The 25,069-nt window shown below is 46.5% G+C and overlaps 1 protein-coding gene across 1 annotated transcript; it reads left to right on the forward strand.

The window, feature by feature from the left end:
* Positions 1–1,501: 1,501 nt before the first annotated feature.
* ATG14 (autophagy related 14) lies at positions 1,502–20,640 on the forward strand. The gene is made up of 10 exons (XM_076345709.1): positions 1,502–1,719; positions 7,248–7,310; positions 7,446–7,488; positions 7,899–7,980; positions 12,752–12,989; positions 13,406–13,635; positions 14,092–14,209; positions 15,341–15,431; positions 15,542–15,627; positions 18,525–20,640. Exons 1-10 carry the CDS (start codon positions 1,502–1,504, stop codon positions 18,829–18,831), a joined length of 1,476 nt encoding a protein of 491 aa, XP_076201824.1. The 3' UTR covers positions 18,832–20,640.
* Positions 20,641–25,069: the final 4,429 nt, after the last annotated feature.

The raw sequence follows: 25,069 nt of genomic DNA on the forward strand, positions 1-25,069 counted from the left end.
ATGTTATCAGTTTCTTTGTCACAGTCAAACTGTGGATTTCCATGCTCAAATCTATTCTGAACAGAGGCTGGCTTTTCTGCTTGTTTTCTAACACTGTAGACTTTCCACAGCTATGGGCTGGACTTTTATTTGCATTGTTGCTGTAAAAGCTGATAATCTTTTGCAAGTGAAAAACAACCTGCTTTTATTGGGATGCTGGAAAAAGTTTAAGATGAGCCCTCTTCAAGAAATTGCATCTTAATTAAGAGCTTGCCACATAATTTCACCAGTAAAGTTAATGCTCTTTAAAAGCGTGGATAAAGACTTAAAGAAGTGGGCTCTGTGCCTTTTCACGGAGCTGCTGATAACTTAATGTTTGCTATGGTAACTCTTTGTCTTAAAAACAACTATCTTGGTTCTACCTACATAGTGCTGTTCATGCTAGTGTTTTGTAGCACTTAAATACACTAGGAAGGGAAACAATATAGGCTGGGATTATTTTTTTTTAAACTGGGACATGTTTTGGTTTTGTTGTTTTATTTTTTTTTTAAGGGGGGTATTGCTTTAAGTTATTCTGGCTTGTGCGGACTCTGTCTCCCTTCTAATTGCCTGGTGTTTCCTACTCTGTCCTCACACAGAGGACTGGCTTTTAGATACTAGTTGATCATACCCATTTAACTCTTGATCCTGGCTCCAACCTTGAGGCTGGGGTGAGGAAACCTACTAGCCTCTCTTAAGGACGCGTATCAATATTTGCCACTTTTCTTATGCAAATTGTTCTTGCTATTATTGTAAATATAACCCCAAGGGCCTGACTTTCATTGGTATGCATAGTCCATGCGGCAGTGTTACTGGCTGGCTATGGTGCAGATGGCCCCCTTGGGCCCGCAGCGAAGGGTAACCGCAGTTGGAGCCCCACCACGGCCCTGCGACTGGTCAGGGTGTCCTTCCCTGGGAGGTCAAACGATGCCTCTCCTGGGTTACAGACCAGCAGTACCTGTGTGAAGGTTCATGTGAGCACCCAGCACCCCAGGAACCAGAATACAACCACGCTGCTTACTGCAGGCTTCGGCAAGCCATGATGGCAGATGTGTGGTGGATGCTGTTTAGGTTATTGTTACTTCGGCTTTTTCAAAGAACAGAAAATCGCCCGATTTCCTTACCGGGCCCCCGGGCTGGCTGACCTGCCCGCTGTGGGGCAGAGCCTGTGCCGCTGCTCGCCCACCATACCCTCCCCCCGGGAGCAGGGAAGGGGCAGCCCTCCCTTCAGCAGGTGCTCCGGCCCGCCAGCCTCCGAGGCCGAGAGAAGGAAAACCCAAATGTTTACTTTTAAGGCCGCCATTGCGCTGCCTCTCCCTGCGGTACCTGCCCTGGCGGGGGGGGGGCCGAGGGAGGCCGGGGCCGCCCTCAGGCCGGGGCCTCCCCCCGCCGGGGCCTCCCCCCGCCGCCTCAGCGCCCGCTTCCCACAATGCCCCTGCCCGAAAACAAAGTCCCACGTGACCGGCGGCGCGGGGAGCCCATCATGGCGTCTCCCAGCGGCTGCCGGCCGCAGCCCGGCGGGCAGGGCGGTGGGGCCGGGGCCGGGCCGGCGGCGCTGCGGGGCGCCGAGGAGGACGCCGAGGGGCTGTACGTGGCGGTGGAGCGGTGCCCGCTCTGCAACACCACGCGCCGCCGCCTCACCTGCGCCAAGTGCGTCCAGAGCGGCGACTTCGTCTTCTTCGACGGTCGCGACTCCGAAAGGTACCGGCGGCCTCGAGGGGACGGGGGGTGGGGAACGGGACACCCTCTCCCTCCCCTCCCCTGCTCCGTCGCTGGGGGGGGGGGGCCGCCCCGCCTCGCCTCGCGCTGCGGCCGTTGGCGGCGGCCGTTGGGCTGCCCCTCCCCCGCTCCCCTCAGGGCCGGGGATGGGGGGGGGGGGGGGGCGGTTTGTCCCCCCTTCCCCGCCGTTCAGCCGTTGCCCCGGGGCGGGGGGCGGTAAACGGGGGTCGGTGTGCTCCGGGTGTGGGGCGGGGGAACGGTCCTGCCGCCGCCGGGCCCACCGCGGGGCTGTCTGCTGGGGGGGGGGGGGGGGGGGGCCGCCCCGCGCGGGCGGGCAGAGCAGGACCTACAGCGTGTTGCTTAAAATAATAATAACAGGAATAATAATAATATAATATAGCGCCCCGACTTTCACTTAGTCAGGTGCAGCTGTCAGCAGGCGTGCCCGTGTTGATGTAGCTGACAGAAGCTCCAGTCAGTGCACGGCAAGAAGAGGATATTTGAAACGCGTATCTCTCTTCAGCAGGATGCGTTAAACCGGTCCTCTTCTAAACCATTGAACAAAATCGGGAAGGCGTGCAAGAAAACGGCACCTTTTTTGTTTTCTTGTCTATATAAATAGTCCTAATCATGGGCCCCCTTTTGGAATTAGAAAAAATACTCCACTTGAGTTAATCACGCACCTTCCTGCTCCTTTTTGCAAAGCGTTGGCTCTGCGGGAGGGCGGCTGAATGAGCGTTACGTCAATAAGCAGATATTCTCATTATATGACTCAGATGCAGATCGCCCCTCCGTAGCTGTCGTTCACAGCATGTCCATCCCAGATTCCTAAAAAGTCTGCCCAGCGCCGCCTCCGGAATAGCTCTGATTTTTGGCTGACGCCGTGTTCTCGGTCCTTCATTTGTAGCTTCATTAGCAGCTGTCGAGAGTGATTTCTTGAACTATTTTGGGAAGGTGGTAAGCAACGTGTGGTGCGGTATGGTCCTCGCACCAAAGGCTCTTCGCGTCCTTCTGCCAAATACAAGAACAGCCAAGGGGACAGCGGTGTCTTTCTGCCGTTAACGTCGGTGGGAGTGGGCACAGGGTGTCAGCCAGCGTGATTCAGCTTGCAAAATTGAGGCCTTAGTCTGCCACTGGAGGGGTTTTCTTCTTTTTTTTCTTTTTTTTCACATGAAAGACTGTGTCATGGAACCACAAACTGCATTTAGTCTTTCTAAAACAGATGGAAAACTTGTGTTTGTGTGAGACTGCTCGGGGTTATCTGCAGGTTCCATGAAAAAACTGGGTTTGGAATTTGGAACATAAACCAGCTGTTTTTTCCTGCCCATTTTGTAGCCTTAAGATTTTGGCTAAACATCTGGCTTAATTATAGAAATTCAATTGTAGCCTTCGTTATAGTAGAACCACTATTGTTCTGTGTTAACCAAGGCTTAAGAAGTTTCTCTACCCATCAGAAAAATGAAACCACAAAGCAGCAGCCTTAGCCAAAGTACCAGAAGCAACAGCTTGTTGGAAAAAAAACCCTCTTTATCTTCCTCGTATCTTCTCACGTGAGACAAGATCAGCTTTTCTGTCTGACAGTTTTCACTGAATCCTCGTCAGATGCTTTAACTGTCCCATTCATCTGCGACTAGAAAATGTTCTGTATATTTACACTGTGCTTCTTAACTGCAGGAATTAGTCTCCTTTTTTTGTGTGTGTCTTTTTTTTCCCCCCCCTCTGCCTGGACATCATGGTTCCATCTGTGAGGATCGCTGCTGTTCTGTTCTCCTAGAGCCTCCATTCTGGGGGGCCTCCCTGCGTGCTCGATTTCCTCAGGCTTTGTTTCTCCTGCTGCTCAAAACTTGCCCAAGCAGTAGTGCAGTTCATTGAAAACAGCAACTTCATATTAATGAATTAAAGGAACAACATAACGTATACGAATAACGCGATGTGAATAACATAAGCGTGCTTGGTTGCAGGAGGAACGCTCAGTGTAGGGACAAAGCCCCGTAAAGCTTGGGTTTCTTCTTGTTCTTTTGAAGATAATGGAATTACTTCTTTTTAAAACTGTTGTGTCTGCATTCTATGATTAATACTTGGAATGCCTGATATTAGAGTGAGAGAGAAAGAGCCTGTCAACTTCAGAGGTCGATTTTCTTTGTTTCCTCTTTGTAAGCAGCAAGCGGGTGTCTATGAGTTTCTTGCGAAGTCAGCAGAAAGAGGGAGCGACGTCTTAAACTGTGACCACACACCGTGGCAGAGTCATGCAGGGAGAGGTGCAGTTAACTGGCCGGATTTCAGGCTGTGTTTACTGTCATCATTATTTATTTGCTTATTTTATGCCTTCTAGTAGTACCTGGGTTAATTTTAGATCAGCGTTATGGCCGGTGCTGGAGGAGGCCAACAGGGTCATGGCAAGGGCTTTTCTGTGTGACTTGGTCATAAGCGCCGCGTGAGAAATTCAGAGTGTGGCAGTGTATGGGGTCACTTGGGCCTCCCATTTGGCTTCTTGAAGTGTTACAGATTGGGGGAAAGGGTGGTTCTCTCTCTCGTGAAAAGTAAAGAAAGCGAGCGTTACCCCTTCTATCCAGTGGTGTCTTACTTTCAGAATTTTCTTGTGATTTTTCCTTATAAGAAGATAAATGATTTCATGTTCTAACAGTAAGAATTATTTCCAATTCCTTTTCATTGGACTGCTTTGTGTGCTGATTTTTATAAAAGCTACAGTAGGATTGAAGTTGTTCATACATCTGGCGAAAATCACACCCTGTATCTGTGAGGGGGAGAGATTGAGGAGCTGTTAAGATTAATTATTGAAGTACAGCTACAATTAAGGATGAGTAGTCCGGAAGTCCTCCAGTAAAATAATCACTGACATTCTTCTTTTCATTAGTAATGTGTTGTATATTCAAAAGCTAAGCCGGCATCTTGATGTCGGTTTCAGCTCAGGGACTCTTCTTGCGCCTGGGAGTTTACTCCAGCCTGTCATATGCATAAATTCGCAGAGTGTATTTTACAAGCGTACTAAATTGCTTTGCTTTATATGTCTGCAGATGGCAAAAGCCAAAGACAATGTAATTGTGACGTCTAAGCCTGTCTGACTTCTCTAAGCTGTGGGTTGCGATTAGGAATACTGACTTTTTGCAGCAATGGAGTTTTATTATAGTGAATAGGTACAGTAATGGATGCACCTATTGCTGTCCTCGGCTCCTTCAGCATTAATCAATTCCTAGAGATTAGGAAGTCCTCCTTTCTGGTTGCTTCTTTCTAATTATGAACATGTAGAAATAAGCCAGGTAACCGTAGAAAATCTCAGCTTAATGTGATGAGACTTGAGGAAAGAGAAACATTTAATGGATCATTTGAGATGTTGAGTTCTCTGCTTCGCTCAGTTTACATTTTATGGGAGTTCCTATAATATATTCCTATAATCCAAAGTTTTGTTTCTTTGCCACATTGAAAGGCTGTAGACATAAAGAGAAAAATATGTTACATGATGCAATGCAATTAAAATTAGGGCTGTATAAAGAAATGGAAATGTTTGCTTAGGAGAAGCCTGCTGAAGAAGTTTGTAGGAGCCGTTTGACATAGTTGCTGAAGTGCGTGGTGAGCTGTAATTTTTGCAGGCTTTCACAAATATTTCTATCTTCCCTCCCCAGTAAGAACTTAATTTAGTCCCAGATTCTTGACAGATCATTCAACTTTTTGCTGATGTGATGGACGTGATTTTGGGTAATTGCGTTTAGTCAGACTCCGGGCCCATTAATCCAGCTTTGAAAGCAAGAATTGCCAAATCACCCCAGCTCGCTCTCCCTGTGTCACTGCCGAGCGGTGTGTTTCTGGGCCAAGTTATTTTTGGTTGCAGCCAAAGGTCGGGGGTACAGTAGGTGTGCATTACGCTGTGGTAAACAGGAGTCTAGCAGAGTGCACTTTTGTAATTTCCATGATGACTGGTGGGGTGAGGACACACAGGAAGAACAAACGTGCCGGGTTGAGCCGCCGGGCTCCAGTTGCACCACATTCCTCCGGCTCACGCGTGGCCTCTGGCTTTTATGCCAAGCACCTGCATTTGGGTTTGGGTTGTTTTGGAAGGAAAACAGATATTTTTGGTTGACTATGAAGGCAGCAGCCGGTAGTTTTGTTGTTGTTTTAATGCTAATGTCATCTGGAAGGGTGATTACACACTTTCTGAACCCAAAGTTAGTCACCAAGCTTTCAGATTTCAGCACTTCAAGGAAAGAAATGAAGCATTTTAAAGTTTTAGCTGAAATCAAACCCACAGAGCTGAGCAGAGAGAGAGAGGCACAAGATGCCATCCTGTCAAGGCTTACTGTATAATTCTTTATAAATAAAGCTTAGACAACCCTGAAATAAAGGACTTGATGGGTTGTATGTGAAGTATTAAGCCTCTGTTAGGATGAAATTGTCAATTCTCCATGTTCCAGAGGGAAATGTAATGAATTGGTTTTCCGTACTTGGAAAGTACGTAACCCCAGACACACTTTTGCAGTGTGGATCAGGATGGTGCTGTAGCATGGGAAGCACAAAGGAAAGTTGGAAAGCCATACACTGGCAGAAGACAAAGCACATTTGCTATTTTTCATGCTGTCTAAATCTCTCGGCTGCCTCTCTTGCTGTTTGCTCTTACTGTTAGCTTTGTCACTTCATGCTTCATCGCAAGTCCTCAATATGCATCGTTCATATGCTATTTTCTTTAAATGTATTTCTCAATACGTTGTGGAGCATGGAGGGGAGCAGAACACGGCTGCTGCGTGTTCAAAGGGTGAAAACACAGGATGATGAATCCTAAAAAGATTCCCTTCTGATCAGTTCTTCGCAGTTCCTATGCCTCAGACGTCCGGTGAAGCTGAACCCAAGCAGACATTTGGGTCATGGACTTGTGATGGCTACAAGTGCCTAGTGGGAATAAGTAGAAGACAATGCAACTTATTGCTGTTACTAATACAAGAAAGATTTGGATGTCACGTAAAAGCCTTGAGAGAGTACTGTCCTATTTGGACCCATTAATGAATAAAGTGTGAGACATTTCCACGTGAGAAGGGAGAATAATGCAGTGCATAGTGTATGAAAACCTGCATTTCCCACTGCCAGAGTGGACTCAGCTAATACCATCACAGCTTGTGAAATAATGCACTACGGTATCTCAGATAGTACTATTAATTTCTCCAGTGACTAAAGGTTTTTAGAGTACTGTATGATTTTCTTAATACATAAAATATTGCTATTGCTAAGCTATAAATCTTCTAGAAATAGCAAGTAATTTGCTTACAAGTTCGATAATAAGACAAGCTGATGTTTCCTCAGCTTTAGGGGTTCTGTTGCAATTCCTGTGGGAGACATGCTCTAGAATTCTGCAAGAGCTTTATACATTTAGCCATTACTTCCAAAGATTAAGACAGATAGTTGAGGTTTAAAGACTCCCACAAGCTTCAGTCTTTTTATTGTTTCAGACAACTTACAATGTCATGTTGTGCAAAATACCAATAAAACCATTTAATCTCTTCCAGGTTTTCAGACAAGAAAGAAAGGCTGATGCATCTTAAAACCAAACAGAGAGAATTCCAAAAACAGTAAGTTGTAGTTATTAAATGAAAATAACCTGTAAGAACTCTCAGAAAAACAAAACAGTCTCTCTAACGCGCTGTTGCTGGAGACAGACGTAGTCCAGATAGTCATAAAACTTTCAATCATGTTTTTTCCTCTAGTGTTTTGAAGGCCATGGAAGGGAAAGAGATAACTGATCAGCTGGTGAGTTGTTCAAAGTGTCCCATAGTTTTTAAACTCTCTGAATTCCTAGATCTCATAGTTTAAAGTTACAATTTACCTTGAGGGCATTGTGTTGCTTTCCCAAAAAGCCTGTTGTAAGCAAAACTGAAATTGGCTCTGCAAGCAGAGTGCTCCAAACGGTCAATATTTTTCATTTCTTGCTAGATATTTGTTCAATAACTTATTATACTGATTGACTTTATACTCAGCATTCGGTTTGTTTGTGGCATTCTTCTGTGCACAAAACAGTATACGACATATTTATTTGTTCGTCTGATCCAATTAAGAACATCCTGCTACTTTTGCACTAAAGCTGCTGGCTTTGTTGTTAATCATTAGTCAGTGTGTTTGAAGTCGTTTGTGCCCTAGAGTTGCCGAATGTTCTTTTTCAGAGATGGAAAATAATGTCTTGCAAGATGAGGATTGAGCAGCTGAAACAGACCATTTGCAAAGAAAATGATGAAATGACAAGACGTGAGTAATGCCTGTGCTTTTGTGATGGGTAAAACTCTGTGCCTTAGAGTGAAAAATCAATTGATGTGAATTTGAGTGTTAGTTTTTAAAAATGGTGACTTTCCAAACTGTCACTTCTTAAATCAGCTTGAAGGCAAATCGGTGAGTGGATTTTAGCCTTTTTATGCTTGGGTTTTAATTGGCAAACCGTAGACATTATTCAGCTGGTTGGAGATCATTTTGCAGCAGCTTTAAACGTGAATGCTTAGCAGCCTATGACTTTGGCTTTGTCCTTAGAGATGGCTTTATTCAGCGTAGTGTTTCTGATCACTTCCTCTTGATTCAGAGGAGCAAACAGCTCTGCAGCTGTTACGAATTTCATGTAACTGATGAATTTTAACCCACACCTGTCTAGAAATCCTAAAATCCTACTTGAGCAAGACTCACTGAAATGCGGCATAGGCTGGTGAGATGCTGCCATTCAGCAGCTTCAGTTTTGAAACTCATTAAATATTTTACACGCGAGAGGTTTGTAGGGTCATTTTTCAGAAGAGAATGTGCAGCACTCCTTACAACCTGCACGCAAAGCAAAGACAGGAGGTGTATTCAGAAGGATATTGATTGAATTGGGAACATTTTTATGAGCTGAAATTCAAGAGGAGCCATACAGAGAGTAGAAGCACAGGCATATACTTGAGGATAGTTACAAAGGAATAGCACAAGCTTGTGGTGGTAACATCAAAAAGGCTGAGATGCAAAATGATTTTCAATTAATAAGGAGGATGGATAGTAACAATAAGAAAGGTATAATAAGAAAAAGATGAAGGAGTAGGCAAGCCTGTTAGTTGACAGGAAAGAGAGCAAATAACAGTGCAGAGAAGTCTGAAGCATTCGGCTCCTTCTTTGCTTCATCTTCTCACAAAGAAAATGTGATCAGCTGCTTAGCCAGATTAAATTTTACATCATGAGAGGACTGCAGGCTAAGGAAAGAAAACAGCCAGCTAAATATTCTTTTGATTATGTCAGCAAGGCCTTACGAGATTCACCTTAGTGAACTTATGGAACAAGCTGAAGTAGTCTGTGGAGTACTTTGAGAACACATGAGGGAGAGAGGGTGTCCCAGGAAACCGAGTGAAAATAGCATCTTTTTTCGAAGAGTGGAGGAAGAACTGATGACGCAGTCATCCTATTATAAACCTCTGACGACTTTGTAGGTAGTTAGAAGACAAGGTAATTAAAAATAAGCATCACTTTGTTAAGAATAGGCCATGTCAAATCAACCCCTTGTCTGGGCATCAAGTGGTCTAGTGGAGGAGAAAGCAGAAGATGCAACATACCTTGCCATTGGGCACTGCCCCAAACTCTCACGAGCAAGCAAAGACATTTGCCCTGGGTGTGATCACTGTAAGGTTGACACAAAAGGCTAGAAAGGCTGCATTCAAAGAGTGGCGATACTCGTCAAACTGAGGAGGTGAGACAGGTAGAGCTCAGCAGGAACCGGTTCCTGGCCCAGTTTTGTTCAGTATTTTCCATAATAGCTTGCATGGTAGAATAGAAGGTGGAATGGAGGAAGCCAAGGTGGATGCTGTGGAGAACAGGATCAAATTCAAAATTGGGCAGATAAATTGACAAGATCATCTGAAAAGAACAAGGTCGGGTGCCCGTTGTTTAGGAAGGAGAAACATGTAAATGCAAAGCAGGGGACGGTGGTGAGATTTGACAGGAAACGATCTGGGCAATTGCAAATTAAATAAAAAATATCAATCTAATGCTGCTTCAGAAAGGTTCAGACCCTATTCCGGGTTACACTAATATAAGCATTGTATTTAAGATGGAAGCAATTATCTTGCTGTGCCTGGCGTTGGTGTTACCTCAGTGGAGTCCAGTTTGAGGAATTTAAGAAAGAGAGGAATTGACTGGAGAAAGTCCGGAGGAGAATATTAGAAATAAAACACAAGGAATGGCTAAGAAAATTGATGTTTGATTTGGTTTAGAGAAGAGGAAGGTGAAGAAAAGCAAGCTTTTCAGTAGGTAGAAGATTATTATGAAGGAGATAATAACTACTTGTTCTCTTTAGCCTGTGAAGAAAGGGGAAAAGGAGATCAATGTGACTTTGAGGAACTTAGTCACCTTCTCTCAAAATGCAGCTCTGAAGGTGGCAAAATGTTAGGAGCAACTGGGGAGGGGAGTTCTTCCACTTTTCTACTATTCCGTGAAGCGCATTATCTGCAGCTTTTGCAACTTCTCTGATTCACAGTGAAATTGATGAGATTTAACCCATGGACTGACCTAGCTATTGCCCAGCCAACCTGTTCTTAGCTCAGTTACCCCAAAACTGCTCTTGCAGGTAGACCCAGAATGAACTCTTGCCATGGGTAGCCAATACCTCAGGAACTCAACTCGGTTCACTCTTGGACCGCGTTAGAAAATGTAAATAGGTTGTTTCTCTTCTCTTGGATATGGCATAGTTTAGTTTTCTGAAATAAGAACAATTTCTAGAACGCTGGGCTCCTGCTTTTACAGTTGACTGGATACCTCAATAATCGGTGCTTCTTAAAATAAGGCTTTAAAATATGTGTGTTTGCCTTTTGTCTGTGGAGAACAGTTCAAGGAGACAATCTTGCAAATATCTGGCATAGCTCTCTGTTGGGCAGAGATCGGCGTGCCTGCGCTTGCATTTATCAGGCAGTGTAGATGTGTGGGACAGCGGTGTCCTGAAATACTTCTGGGGACAAATGTTAATCACCTCATAAACTGGGTCATAAAGCAGAGGTACTATTGCAAAAAAAGGACAGTTGTTTCTGCACCGGAACTGCTGAAGAGGAAACGTGTGTGCAGCGTTCTCCCCTGCTTCTCAAATAATTGCTGTTTGCCCTGCAGAAAAGGGAGTTCGCTCTGTGAAAAAAAATAGCCTTTGAAGTACAACATGAATGTGAAAATTGAACAGGTGGACATTTTACTCCTCCTCTGTCTCTTATTCTTTATGAAAAGGGAGAGTTTGGGAATATGAACGCAAGCATTAATTGATTTTCTGTTGATGTTACAGGAATGCTTAAAGGAAACTGAATTACTAGCTGGCACATAGGGATTCTTGGTATCGCTCAGAGAAAAGTCAATTTTTTCTACGGTTCCTCTAACAGGGGGTCACTTATTTTACAAACCTGAGGATTATTAGTTCTTATCTGCACAGGGAAACTACTCTCACCTTCTTTAATTTGGAACTTTGCATCCCCCACGTATCGGACCTTCCTTCCTACCTGTCGTGGTTTAACCCCAGCCAGCAACTAAGCCCCACACAGCCGCTCGCTCACTCCCCTCCCGGTGGGATGGGGGAGAGAATCGGAAGAGTAAAAGCACACTACCAAACACGTCAAGGATCGCAACAGATCAGTTAGATGACTAGAAATCATTCCTGACGGTCAGAGAAAGCGCCCTCTGCGTCTGTGGGGGCAGGCGCGCTCTGAGGGGTACCAGCAGTCCTGGTCTCCCACCCTGCCAGACCAGGGACCAGCCAGAGGTCTGTGCAGTTCCAGCTCTGCAGGTGCAAACCAGGACCGGCAGGAGGGTATCGTGTGCTGGCCAAGCATGGCTGGGCACAGACCTGCGGATGGGAATCGGTCTTGGGTCCCGTTCTTCGGATGTAGCCTTTAATTTTTGTGCTCCCCTATTGGGAAGACTGACAGTCTGAATGTGTTGTTTGAGGTAGCTGTAGCTGCTTAGAAGTTTTCTTGATTTTAAGTAGTATATAATGCAGCTTCTTTGAGTAGCAGATGCCACGCAGCATTCTTACTGTAGCTCTGGTCTCATCTGTGCCTTGCAATCAAAATACATCAGTAAAACAACGTCAGGGCTTAGTGCTTCCCTTCTGTGGAAGGGACAGTTATCCCACTTCTTGATTACAGGAAAGTGATGCTTTGCTGTAAGAGAACCTGACTAACACTGTTTCTTTTCAGCCATAAAAACAGAAAGCGAGATGGGGGCTCTCGTTCAAACTAGGCTACGTTAAGATTTTTAAACACATATTTGGAGACTGTATAAGAAATGTTTTCCTATGCTTTTGAAAGACAGAGATGGTTAACTCACTTTCTTTAGCACTATATGTTTGTGGAGGCATTACTGCAGTCAGTTATTTTATAGGAGAATCAGCAGATGCTCTTGAAGGATATTTTTCCAAGCCTCAGTGTGCCTGACGCATGGAGTAAATTCAGGCAGTTGCAGCACTTCAGTGCATAAGCACATTTCTCTTTTTGTGGCTGGAAAGGGAGATAGTCAGTGTTCCCTTGAGGTAACAAGAAGCCCGCACCGTTGGGATCCAAGTGCTTTAAGAGCACACACAGGAGTGTGAAGCCCAAATAACATCCACTAATGGCAGCAGTGGTGCCAGAAATGGTGAATGAAGATGCTGTCTGCACTTGATTTTGACTGCAAGCAATGCACGTCTTTTTGGCCAGCACCACGCAAACGTGTACAGTCAAGCTATTTCTGTCATGATGATTACCTCAGAAGTTTAATTAAACTGTGAAGTCTTGGCTTTTCTGCTCCAAATCCAAAAATAGCTGGGTAAAAGATAGGGAAAGATTAATCCCAATTTCAGTCTCTTTGGAGATCTTCAGAAAAGATTAAAAGGTGGTACCACTTAGCAGCTGGAAAATGTTAATAGCTTAGGAAGGTTTTCTGTTTTAAGCTGCTATAGATCTTGTTTTCTATAAATATTAATAATGCTTTTCTCAAGCTTACTACAAGTACCTCACAGCTCCTTTTCCAAGGCTAACATCTGCTGCTGTTTTCACAGACGCGGAGGGGCTTCTGAGAATTAAAGAGGAGAACCAGAAGCATTATCGCAGGGCTCAGCGGCATCAGGAGAAGAAAGAGAAGATCCAGAGGCATAACCGCAAGCTGGGAGACTTGGTAGAGAAAAAAACCTATGACTTGAAAACCCAGTATGAGCATCTGGCAAACCTTCGTCGGACGCATATCCTGGAGCTAACATCAGTCATATTTCCCATTGAAGAAGTAAAGACAAGCATGAGGTACAGAAGGCTTATCCTTTTGGACTCATTTTGCTTAGCTTTAGACACCCAGAAGTGAGTCATGTAAGTCTAAGCTAGATGCTCTGGCTCCCTTAGCATCTGTGGGGAGAAGGAGGTGTTTCCCAAAGGCAAAGCGTCTGACCCAAAGATAGAGGTCCAGAATAGAAGAATCTGGAGGTGCTAGCATCTCCCCACTGAGAGATCTGAGGTATGTGTCCAATGTTAAAGTTTCTTAAAATAGATAATTAAAAATCCCTGAAGAAAGGAAAGTAGTTTTGGGAATAAGGAGTTTTGCAGGAGTGTTTCTACAAGCGTTTTGTTCTCTGTGAAATCTGGCTGAGTGCCTGCCAAGTACATCTCTGATTATATTTTTAAAACTTCTTTAAAAACACTCTGTTCCTCTTTGGATGCTACAGAGATCCTGCAGATGTGTCTTCTGAGAGTGACAATGCTATGACCTCTAGCACTGTGAGCAAGCTCGCGGAAGCCAGGAGAACCACGTATCTCTCTGGGAGATGGGTGTGTGATGATCATAACGGTGACACCAGCATCAGTATCACAGGGCCTTGGATAACTCTGCCTAATAACGGAGACTATTCAGCATATTACAATTGGGTGGAAGAAAAGAAGACTACACAAGGACCAGGTAAGGAGCAAGGTCTGATTAGGCATCTGGGATACTCCAGGAGCCATAGAACTTGCAGCCTTGGATGCCAACGGAAGGCGCCGAGGAGCAGGAGCCCGGTCTGTTTGTTCTCACCCAGACAAACCTGAGTCAGAGATAAATACCGGTATAGGGATTAGTCCACTGAAATCCTCTTTTGCAGGCAATGCTCACTGGGACACAGCGCAGTGTAATAGAGAGATAAAGTTAATTATTCACAGTTTTGACATGGTTCACATGCCGTCATTTTAACAGGAATTCCAAGAATTACTATTTTCTACCGGCTTCTGACAGATTTCACTGTAAATGATTGCTGGATTCAGGCTGTTCTCAATACTTACAAATGACATTTTCCAGAGTAGACTTCAGTAACACATTAACACCCCCACTGAGGCTTCATTTAAAATGAGACTTTCACGATGTTTTTATTTCTTTTAGATATGGAACATAATAACCCTGCTTATACCATCAGTGCTGCATTGTGCTATGCAACTCAGCTTGTTAACACTTTGTCTCTCATACTTGATGTGAATCTTCCCAAGAAGCTCTGCAACAGGCAAGTAAATGCAAACCTCTGAGGAGGGGAATCGGTGACCAGTTTTGACCGATCTTAATTCAGTTTGGTTTTGTGAACGAAGTCATTACTTGGAACAGCTTTTATGGTCATGGTTGATGGCTCATGAATTTTTGTGCTGTTTAATTTTGGATGGAGGGGCTAGTAGGATTTTAGCCCACAATTAATAGTCCCTTCCTCCTTTTTTACCTCCTGAGAGTGCAGACCAACCATCATCGTTGAAAATAACAGCTTTCTAATTGAGGTATTCAGCATCCTCAAATTAGAAATGAAATATGACAGTCCATGAACAGCGCTTTTCATTTTATGAGACCCTACTGAGCTTTACAAAATCCCAGCCCAATTCAGCAACTCTTAGTCATCTTGAATAGCTCCACTACATTAAGTGCTGTAGACCAAGGCCTTGTAATATGGCATGACAGCAATGTAATTCTCTTCAGGATAAAACACCGGTGGGGAACGTACCTGGCTGGCAGAACATCTGGGAGTGAATTGTGTAAACCCCATTTGTGATGAAAAGCACTGTTAGGTTTTTAATGTCTATGCGGAGCAGATGGGATCTGTACAGAAGTAGTACTAAGGGAGCTGTAGAATCATAGAATCATAGAATCATAGAATCTATGACCCGGTCAGTCTTCCAGGGGTCCCAGTTATGCTGCTGAGGTTCTTTTAAGTGTTTAAAATAGTGGTGGCCGAAGCAGGGGCGCGGAAGTTGTGTAGGGTCTCTGCAGTTTTTTTTATACTATTATTTGGGTGCTCAGTCTTCACAGAAGGAGAAGGTTGGGAGCAGGAAATGATGCAAGATTTAAAAGGAGAGCCGAAATAGCTTGGCTGCAGTGGATCTTCGAGTTTCATACAGTTTACATCACCTGTCCTGTTGAAACCGGTGAGACTAGGGCAAGCAGTGCTTGTTGATGAAATGCTAACAGCGAAAAATGAATCTCCTGAGCACTCTAAAACTGGCTGTACAGTTTAAACAAGTGCTCGCCGCGAGGATGTTTACTCCAGGATTTGTTAGGAAGCCAGGGCACAGGATGCTGATGTCTCCAGTGGGTGTATTTTCACAGCATTTTGCTTTGTCTGTATGTGTGTGTGTGTGTGGTGTTTCAACAGCGAGTTCTGTGGAGAGAATCTCAGCAGACACAGGTTCACGCGGGCAGTGAAGAAGCTGAATGCTAATATCCTTCACCTTTGCTTCTCTCAGGTAGGGGGAATGCACATTTGGATTCTTTAAATAGCTTTCAAAATATCAACTGTGCCTGCAGGTTTCCTCCAGTAACTGATCATGTCTTTTTCTTACCTTCCCCATGGTAGCATGTAAATTTAGATCTGTTGCACCCACTGCATACGCTCAGGAACCTTATGTACCTGGTCAGCCCAGACACTGAGAACTTGGGCAGGTAAGAAAAGCAGTACCTCAACTCACCTGTGACTGAATCCCTTTTGAAGTTATGCATTTGCCTCGTTACTTATAAGGGAAAGCCTTCTCTTCTGCTGTACCTATAGATCAGTCCTCAGCCCATCAGAAATCAGGGTAATTACAAGGAGGAGACAGGAGGGGACAGAAAAAGGGGGTCCTGAGTAGGAAATTAGATTTCAGAGAAGTGTGTATGCCGTGCTTCTGCGTATGGCAGGCTCAGCTGGAGGCTTTATAGCTGATTATGGACTTGTTTCCCCTACGCCCAGAAGCAGGAACTCCTTCCCTCCAGGGGAGAGCAGCACATACGCCAGGCAGTCTCACTGTGCTCCGAATGTGACCCTACCCACATCTTGCCAAAGTGTAAATACCTCAGAGCATCCAGCAATATAAACTCTAAAACGAATAGTAGGTAAAGCTTTTCCAAAATACTTCCAGTCAATGAACACCCTAGACCAAAGCCGACAGTTCAAATAATATTAATTTCTATGTACATTAGGATTAAAGGCAACTTTTACGTTAACTTAGTGTGTGATGAAAAGAACATCAGTTCCTGTGGGCTGCACGCACCAGGTTTAATAATCTTCCTTCTTTTTACAACTTAAATATAAGAAAGCCAACAACATTGATTTCCTGTTGGGATAATCCAGTCACAAGTCACTTCTGCCTGAAACAGTCTGCAAATATTTGTTTAATCTGACTGCTGCTTTATTCCCCCTTAAACACAGTAATGTTCCGAAATCTACTTTTCCACTTTGTTCTCATGTACAGCTCTAGTTTTATTTAAAAACCCGCAGTGCCACTAAGAGGAACTGAATGCATGCCTTATGTTCTTTGGGTATATCCCTACCGATTCGGCCCAAAGGTATGGGGAGCCAAATCTTTGTAACGTAGCTCAGTTTGGAAAAAATGACGTGCTTGCTGCTGCTTGTCTGAAAACAAGGAGAGTGCAGGAAATACCCAGAGAATGAAGAGCTGCGTCCTGGAAAGCAGCTGCTGTGAAAGATCCAAGTGCCACAGTGGATGAAAAGCTAAGCCTGACAGATCCCCACGATGTGAAGTAAAAGGGCTGAGCAGAGAGACGGGTCTCACTCCTCTGTGCAAATGTTACAGAGCTCCACACGCATCAGTCGGGTCCATGTAGCGAAAGAAGAGGTTACAGGAAAGAGTCGGAGAAAATACCTACCAGTAAGGGGAATAGTTTAGTCTGTATAAAACTGTCTTAGCTCGCTAGAGGCGAGATTGAGAGATGACTTGATTTCCACGCCTTCATGGGGAGAAAATACAGGCTACTGAATGGCTTTAGAGACGCCATTGGAAGCAGAGTCTGAGCTAGGCTGAAATGAGGCAGATGCGTTTAACACAGAGATTAATTACCCGCAAGAATGAAGGTGGGGATTCTCTGTTTCCTTACGTCCTCCTGTCAAGGCTGGATGAGTTTCTGGAATGGATGCTTTCATCAGGCAGAAGTTACTGGGCTCAGGACAGGGGGAATGGGTGGAATGTAATGGCCTTTGTTATAGAGGAGGTCACTTGGGATGATCTAATGGTGCCTTCTGGCTTTAAACCTGATGACTCTCTTCTTACATTGCCTTGTTAAGCAAAACGCTTTGCCAGGAGGCAGCGCTCCCATTCCTTTCCGGATTATGAAAGAGGAGTGTTTACCTTTAATTTCTCAGCTGCCTGCAAAGTTTGCAACAACCAGCTCTCTTTATTTTCCTTTAGCTATCTAGGCCTATAGTTGCCCGATAGTCTCCTTTAGAAGTTACTGTTTTCAAATACATGTAATTTTACCAGGCTTTAATTGTTTGCATTAAAGTTTTCCATGCTAAATCGCTGCATCAGGCTCCTTCTCCCACTAAAGCTGGAGAAACGCTCTTGCCCGTGTTAAATCCTTGCTCCTGTTTCACTGAGCAGCTTTGTGCTTTGGATTGAACTTTGGCAGGGACTCTGCTTGCTGTGGGGAATCCACCGCGTTTCACCGCCTCCGTGAAAACCTCACGCTCTCTGACCGTGGGTCACGGGCCTCTGAAACTGCCTGCTTTGGCTCAGTAAAGGTGTTTCAGATTTTTGGCTGCACGTACTCCAGTGCAAAGCAGCGGGACGGGGCGGGATGCAATCGCTTCTCCCACCAGGCAGTGGCAGCAGGTAACTCAAGAGTCACAGCTCAGGTTGGTTTGGCCGGGACCTCTGGAGATCCAGCCCATCGCCCCACTCAAAGCAGAGCCAGCTAGAGCAAGTTACTCAGGACCGTGGCCGGTGGGGTTTTGAATATCTCCAATGATGGAGACTCCACAGCCTCTCTGGGCAACCTGTTCCAGTGTTTGAGCAGCCACATAGTCAAAAAGAGCTTGAGATGTCGCTCAGGGTGAAGTGCTGCTATGGGAGGTTGCTGCTGGTGAGTTGTGCCAACCTGGTTCTGTAAGTTGTAACCTACACCCTTCCTCTTGCTGACAGAGCTGCAGCCGTCTTGGCCTGGCCAGGGCTAGTGTTAGAAATAAAAGCTGTTCCGCATCAAGCTGAGATTTCCACCAGTGGAGCTGTGAGTTATTATCAGTAGCGTTTTCTTTTGTGTGTGCGTGTTTCACCATCCACTGCCAAAGCGGAACAGCTCTTCCGCCGTTCCTGCTCCGTGGATTGGAAACCAGCTATCGCTTCCTTGGCCAGCTGTTTTTGTTTCGCCATTGTCATAATACAGTTATCTCTGTAGCCAGCGAGTTTCTCTCTGCCAGCTGATAAACACGGAGGTGTTTTAATTTCTCTGCTGTACGCATGACAGAGCAGGGTGCGTTGGCATGCCTAGGACTCACACCAGCGAAGTGACAGTCCCTCTCCTGCGTGGTACCGAGCGGGCTGACGGCATTGTGTCCGTGTTCGCAGGTCTGGGCCTTTCGAAATTAGCGCTGATCTCGAAGACTCCATGGAGTTTGTGGATCCCAGTGCCACCGGCGAAACGGATGAGAGCGGAGATGAGCACGTCAGCGATGAAGAGACAGACCTAGGGACAGACTGGGAGAATCTGCCGAGCCCCAGGTTCTGCGATATCCCCTCTCAGCAGGTGGAGATGCTGCAGAGCCAGAGCACGCAGGTATCTCAGCCCATTGCCAGCAGCAGCGCTGGCGGAATGATCTCGTCCGCTGCTGCCTCGGTGACCTCGTGGTTGAAGGCGTACACTGGACATCGCTAACGAGCACGGGAAAAGGATCATAGGATTTGTGGAAGGAATCCCTCCCCGACAATGCTGTAGTAAACCTTACCTATTCAGTTAAGTAGTGCCTGGAACAAAGAAAAGGTCAGACTTTCATTTTGTAAACCAGAAAAACCTTTTTATTTACCCAAGATGACTGTGATGGTACCGTTTTGTAAATTAGCTAGCTACGTACTTCTGACGGATTCTGTGACGGCACTTTGTGTCTTGGTTCTGTCTGCATTGTTGAGTATCGAAGAAAAAGGACCCGGTAGCCTCCAGCTCTACTTTCGAAAGAAGAAACAGATTTGGGAGTATTTGGATCGAGATGAGTACAGAGAGAAGGCTGCTCAGTGTGCAGTCTGGACAGTGGTGCAAGTGCAGTTCACATTTTCTTAACTCCTTACAGGGTTTTCATTTGTGTGTGTTTTAAATCTGTCTTGCGTAATGCAAAAATGCGTATTTCTAAATTTTTTTCATTCAGGACATGAAAATTATGCATTTTTAACATGTTTTCTAATCTCTGTTGCCATATTTTTAATACAAAGAATCAGCACGGACAGGAATTCACACAGCAAATTGCTCTTATTTTAGATTCGGTTGTGAATCTTTACCCAGTTTTGCTGCAGAAAACTGGCTCGTTTCATGCCGTTTCCACCGGTAGGTAGTCTAGAAGTTTTGTGTTGTGCTGTCCAAAGCACGCAGGCTCTTTACTCTTAATATCATACACCAAAGAAACACTGGACGTTCTCTTAGCTAGACCCACATTTGACGCCGATACAGGATTGCGTTGTTGCAATAATATTCATCAGTTACAACACCACGTTGCCACTTTTTAATATTAGAAAAACCTCATTTCAAGCTAGTTGAATGAAGTCACACGGTCTCCACACTACATGCATTTTCAACCCTATTCTATTTTATGTTTATGGTGGGGTTTGTTTGGTTTTTTCTTTTCTTGTTTACTGAATGCCAAGAGGTTGATTTCGTTTCACTGCAGAAACGCTCACAGCGCAGCTGGCTCGCATCTAAAACTACAGGAGGTGCGATGCTGACAGATGCGTTCGTTAACAAGCGCTCCTCCGCTTCCTCTGCCTTGCGGTATGTGTTACTTAAAGATGGGTTTGCTCAGTGAGACTTCCAGCGTATGGTTTACATTTTATATAGTTGGGACGTTGTACTTCTCCACGGGGTAAACCAATGGAAAAGCATCCTCCCATCCCTCCAGGAGGGAAGATTTCTGCCACTCTTCCCCGTAGCTTTCCTGTGGCGACGGCGGCTCGTAACGGGGGGCGCGGCGAGGCTGCAGGGAGTGATGCACAAGCCATGTCCCTGCCGTCAGGCAGTGCCCTCCTGCCTGTTCAAAGTCCCAGCTCCAGGGCTGCTTACCCGGCCGTCTCGCGGCGCGTTCTGTGGTGGTTTTGCTCTGTTCCTCTCCAGGCCAGCCAGCGCTGCCTCCCGTCTCCACCGAGGAGTGGGTGGAAAAGCAATTTTGGTACTGACGCCTGTGTACCCCAGCGAGCTCCACGCCAGGGGTACCGGCTGAGTATCGTGTCTCCCAGCTCCCTGCCCCTCTCGTACGGCAGCTCTTTCTCTTTGGGGGACAGGCATCTGTTGTCGGTAGTTTCTTTTTAATTTTTCTTTTCTTTTTTTTAAACCAAAGACCCTTAACTCCGCGCTAACAGCACGCACGTTGTTAGATGAAGACACCCTCGGTCCTACCGTTCTTTTGGTCTAAATCCAATAGTCGGGTTCGTTTTAAGAGAGCAGCCGAGACTCCCTTGACTACTGCAGCCTGAACGGGGACGGTGCCCCCCAGCTCCCCCCCCCCCCCCCCCCCCCAGCAGCGAGCGCTGCCCAGGCCAGGGCCGGGAGGGTTTGGTCACTGCTCAGTTCACAGCACTTTACTCACTCGCAGCCATCGGATCCTTTGCAGTTCTGAGCAACCAGCACACGCTCACCAGTACTGTATATCGGGCTCTTGGCGTCGCACAGCCCCTTCTGGTTCCCCGTTTATTTTGCACTGGACCCCGCCATATAAATATCTTCTCTATTTTTTTTTTTTCCCTGTTTGTTTTTAATACGCATTTCAGTCACTCTTTCGTTGCTGCCTTTGTGCTACTTTGAACCCCCAAAGGTCAGGCCATGCTTCAGCTTTGTACCGCTGTCATTTACTTACTTAGGGAAAGAAAAAACAACACAAAAAAAACCTTTTCAAGCCATATACTTCATAACCATCATGTTTTCCAAATAATTTATTTGCAACCGTGTCATATTCTGAAAGTGCACAGCGGCACCGCGAGGGTGTTAAAATGCGTTGGGATCGGTCTTTTCACGAAACGTTTTTGTAACAGAATACAGATTGTGGGTTGGTTGTGTTTTGTTGGTTGTGTGGGGTTTTTTTTAAAGTGTTTTGCACATGTGTAGCCGAGGAAGGATTGTGTCTGTCCGAACCTTGAGTGCAATCGCCAGGATCAGTTTTCCAGGTTGCTTTGGGGGCAGGGGAGGGAGGGCAGGAATATCTGCAATTACGGATGTTTGAAGACAGCCAGCTGAGAGTTTACAAAACACTTTGCATAGCGTGAATGCGGGAATTTCAGTTTAGGGCCGTGACTTTTGCCCGTGACCAGTGATCTGGGGTGGCCGATTTGAGCTGCCAAGGCAGAACCTGATTTCGAGAGCCCAGCCCTGCGCTGAAAATCAGGTGCCTTTGAAGGGTCTCAGGTGGGAAACCCAGGGATTGCTTGTCACCTGCAAAAACTCGGGGCCTCTCTCTGCAACTTCCGAACTAGATGTAACTAAACACAAATGTTTTGGGGTTTTTTTTCCTAAATTTTATTGTATTATTGCAATAAATCTTTAACAGTAATTTTTTAAAGTTGTATATTTATAATCGTTACTTCTGTGTGGTTTGTTTTTAACCGTGCTGGGGAAGCACGCAAGAATTTCCAGCCCTCAAAGCATCACGGGGACCAGACGTGTTACAGTACAATCATACGGCGGTGGAATAAGCAATACGGATTCTAAAAAAATACTCTCACGTAAAATAACTGCATCTCCATTGGGGCAGGTAGAGGAGTCCTGCGAAACACACACACACACACATAACACACACGTCCCCGTACCTACATGTAAACGGATAAATCTCTCGTGTAAGCCTGGCTTTGAACTGCTCCTCTGCTGGGTGACATCTGTTTCTGCAGGTGGTGAGCCTGAACTACTTCTGCATGCAAGGGAAGACGCTCCTCTTTAAGGTCATTTCAGAAGGACGCAGGCATGTGTCTTTTGAAGGAGGTAACTATTAAAGTGAACCGTTGTGTGTCTTGAGCGACGGGGATGGGAAAGGGCCGTGTTTGTCGGCAAGAAGCAGGCTCTGCCCGTGGGACCTGGTGGCCTGGCAGGCCGTGGTTTACTGGCTGCTGAATGATGGAGGAGAAATAACCCATCCCGCTTCATTTAGGGGCTCAGTTTTGGGGCCGGTCTTGTTCAATATCTTTATCGATGATCTGGACGAGGGGATCGAGTGCACCCTCAGTAAGTTTGCAGATGACACCAAGCTGGGCGGGAGTGTTGATCTGCTGGAGGGCAGGAAGGCTCTGCAGAGGGACCTGGACAGGCTGGGTCGATGGGCCCAGGCCAACTGTATGAGGTTCAACAAGGCCAAGTGCCGGGTCCTGCACTTTGGCCACAACAACCCCATGCAGCGCTACAGGCTTGGGGAAGAGTGGCTGGAAAACTGCCTGGCAGAAAAGGACCTGGGGGTGTTGGTCGACAGCTGGCTGAACATGAGCCGGCAGTGTGCCCAGGCGGCCAAGAAGGCCAAGGGCATCCTGGCCTGTATCAGAAATGGTGTGGCCAGCAGGAGTAGGGAAGTGATCGTGCCCCTGTACTCGGCACTGGTGAGGCCGCACCTCGAACACTGTGTTCAGTTTTGGGCCCCTCACTACAAGAAGGACATTGAGGTGCTGGAGCGTGTCCAGAGAAGGGCAACGAGGCTGGTGAGGGGTCTGGAGAACAAGTCTGCTGAGGAGCGGCTGAGGGAACTGGGGTTGTTTAGCCTGGAGAAGAGGAGGCTGAGGGGAGACCTCATCGCTCTCTACAACTACCTGAAAGGAGGTTGTAGCGAGGTGGGGGTCGGTCTCTTCTCCCAAGGAACAAGCGGTAGGACGAGAGGAAACGGCCTCAAGTTGTGCCAGGGGAGGTTTAGATTGGATGTGAGGAAAAATTTCTTTCCTGAAAGAGTGGTTAAACATTGGAACAGGCTGCCCAGGGCAGTGGTTGAGTCCCCATCCCTGGAGGTATTTAAAAGACGTGTAGATGAGGCACTTAGGGACATGGTTTAGTGGGCATGGTGGTGTTGGGTCGACGGTTGGACTTGATGATTTTAGAGGTCTTTTCCAACCTTTATGATTCTATGATTCTATGATTTTTTTTTTTTGTGGCAGCTGCCTGATGGGGAGGACTGATGCCCCGTGATTCCTGTCCGCTGCACGCTCGAGAGCAGGAGCAGCAGCAGCAGCCCGGGGCTCCTGCATGCGGAGCTGGGGCAGTTTGCTGCCTCGGTCGCAGCACGGTCAGTGCGCAGGAGAGCAGCCTGTGCACCGAGCCAAGCCTGGCTCCAAGCTCACCTCGTGCCTACGGGTTGCTTAGGTCACTTCTGCTTAAGCGGTGCCATCAGCAGGGGGTTTTGTCCTCCGCCGACGCTGGTTTGTGGCAGGAGAGCAGCCCCGTAACGCCCCGAGCCCCTTCCCTACCCCAGGGTTGCCCGGAGGGGCCCGACGCAGGCTGGGTAGGAGAAACAGCCCAGGGTGAGGCTTCAGCACCATTCCCACTTTGCAAGAAGTGGGACTCGAGACGGAGGTCGGATGCATCAGTGCGGTTTTGTGCAGGTGTGAAATGATGGTTCCGGGGGCTGGCAGGGGGACAGACGCCGCAGAAAGTGGAACTGGGGCCAATGCAAGGGAGCTGAACGCCGATAAAGCATCGCAGAGCCTCGTTACAGGGAGCAGAGACGCAGCGAAGGGGAAAAGCTCCTGTAGAAACAGGCAGGATGACAGAGAGCCCAACCACGAGCCTCAGCCCCGGGGGGCTTTTTCAGTGGTGTCCATGCCAGGAGACCCCCCAGAGCTTGATGAAAACTGGAAGCTTACGAACAATGGAAATGTTACTGCAGTTTTTTTCACAGGCATATCGGGAAATTCAGTCCAGACGCTCCAACCGCTCCCAGGCAGGGAAGTCAAGCACACAGCGCGCTCTTTAGTCCTCAGTTCTTCTGAACACTGAAGTTCCAACACTGGACTTCTTTTTTAATTTCCCCTTGGGGGGGGGGGGGAGTTCATCAGACCTTGGGTTCTCCCTGAACTGACCCTTAAGGAAACAGAAATCTGCACTTTACTACTTCATGGGGCACAAAAAAGCTTGTGGGCAGCTCAGCGTGGCTACATTCAGAACCAACCCACTTCTGGATGCAAAAGTTTGTTCTGTAAAACGATTTTTAACGGCAATGCTGTGCGACAGGGATAGTTCCGGCAAACAGCAGAATAAACGATGTATAAAACAGCCTGCGTTCCTCAGCCAGCTTGGGGGGAGGGCGGGGATGGGGTAGGGTAAAGAGCAAATTGTCCACCGTATTTAACTGCTCCGAGGAACAAAATAGCCCGATGCCATTACTTTATTCTCATTTTTTCCCCTTGGTCAACGAAGGTGACCAAAATCTCACACCCTGTTCCAAAAAAAAAAAATGACCTCACCGGACCCTTATCTACTTACAAAATATTTTCCTCTGCTGCTTCTATTTCAGCCTCGCAGGGACTTTCCTCGTGCTGTCAGCCTAGCACAGGTTATCTCAAGTTTTCCAGAGTCTTGGGTGGGAGGCAGGAAAGCAGTTTCATCCCCCTCTTCCTTAATTGAAATTAAGCCGAAGGCCTTTGGTGCCGATGGCTTTGGCAAGACAACTCCTTCCAGAAAGTTGTTTTGCTGCTCGTCCCAGTGCAGCCGACGGAGCGGCTCGAAGCTTGGGTGAAGCCTGCCTGCGCCCCGTTAGAGAATGAAGTCACGAATTAACAAGGGATCCTGCTTTTCCTCTCCCTCTTCACAGCCGATTACAAGGCAGCCGCGCCCTCCTTTCAGATTTCTAATTATTTCATTCCTCCTGGTTGTCATAACGTCTGCTGCCTTGCAGAGATGGCTGAGCAGCACCAGGGAGGGGGGCCCGACGCCCAGGGTGTCAGGCAGCAGG

This window comes from Aptenodytes patagonicus, chromosome 7, assembly GCF_965638725.1.
Source record: "Aptenodytes patagonicus chromosome 7, bAptPat1.pri.cur, whole genome shotgun sequence".
In the NCBI taxonomy this organism is placed as follows: Eukaryota; Metazoa; Chordata; class Aves; order Sphenisciformes; family Spheniscidae; genus Aptenodytes; species Aptenodytes patagonicus.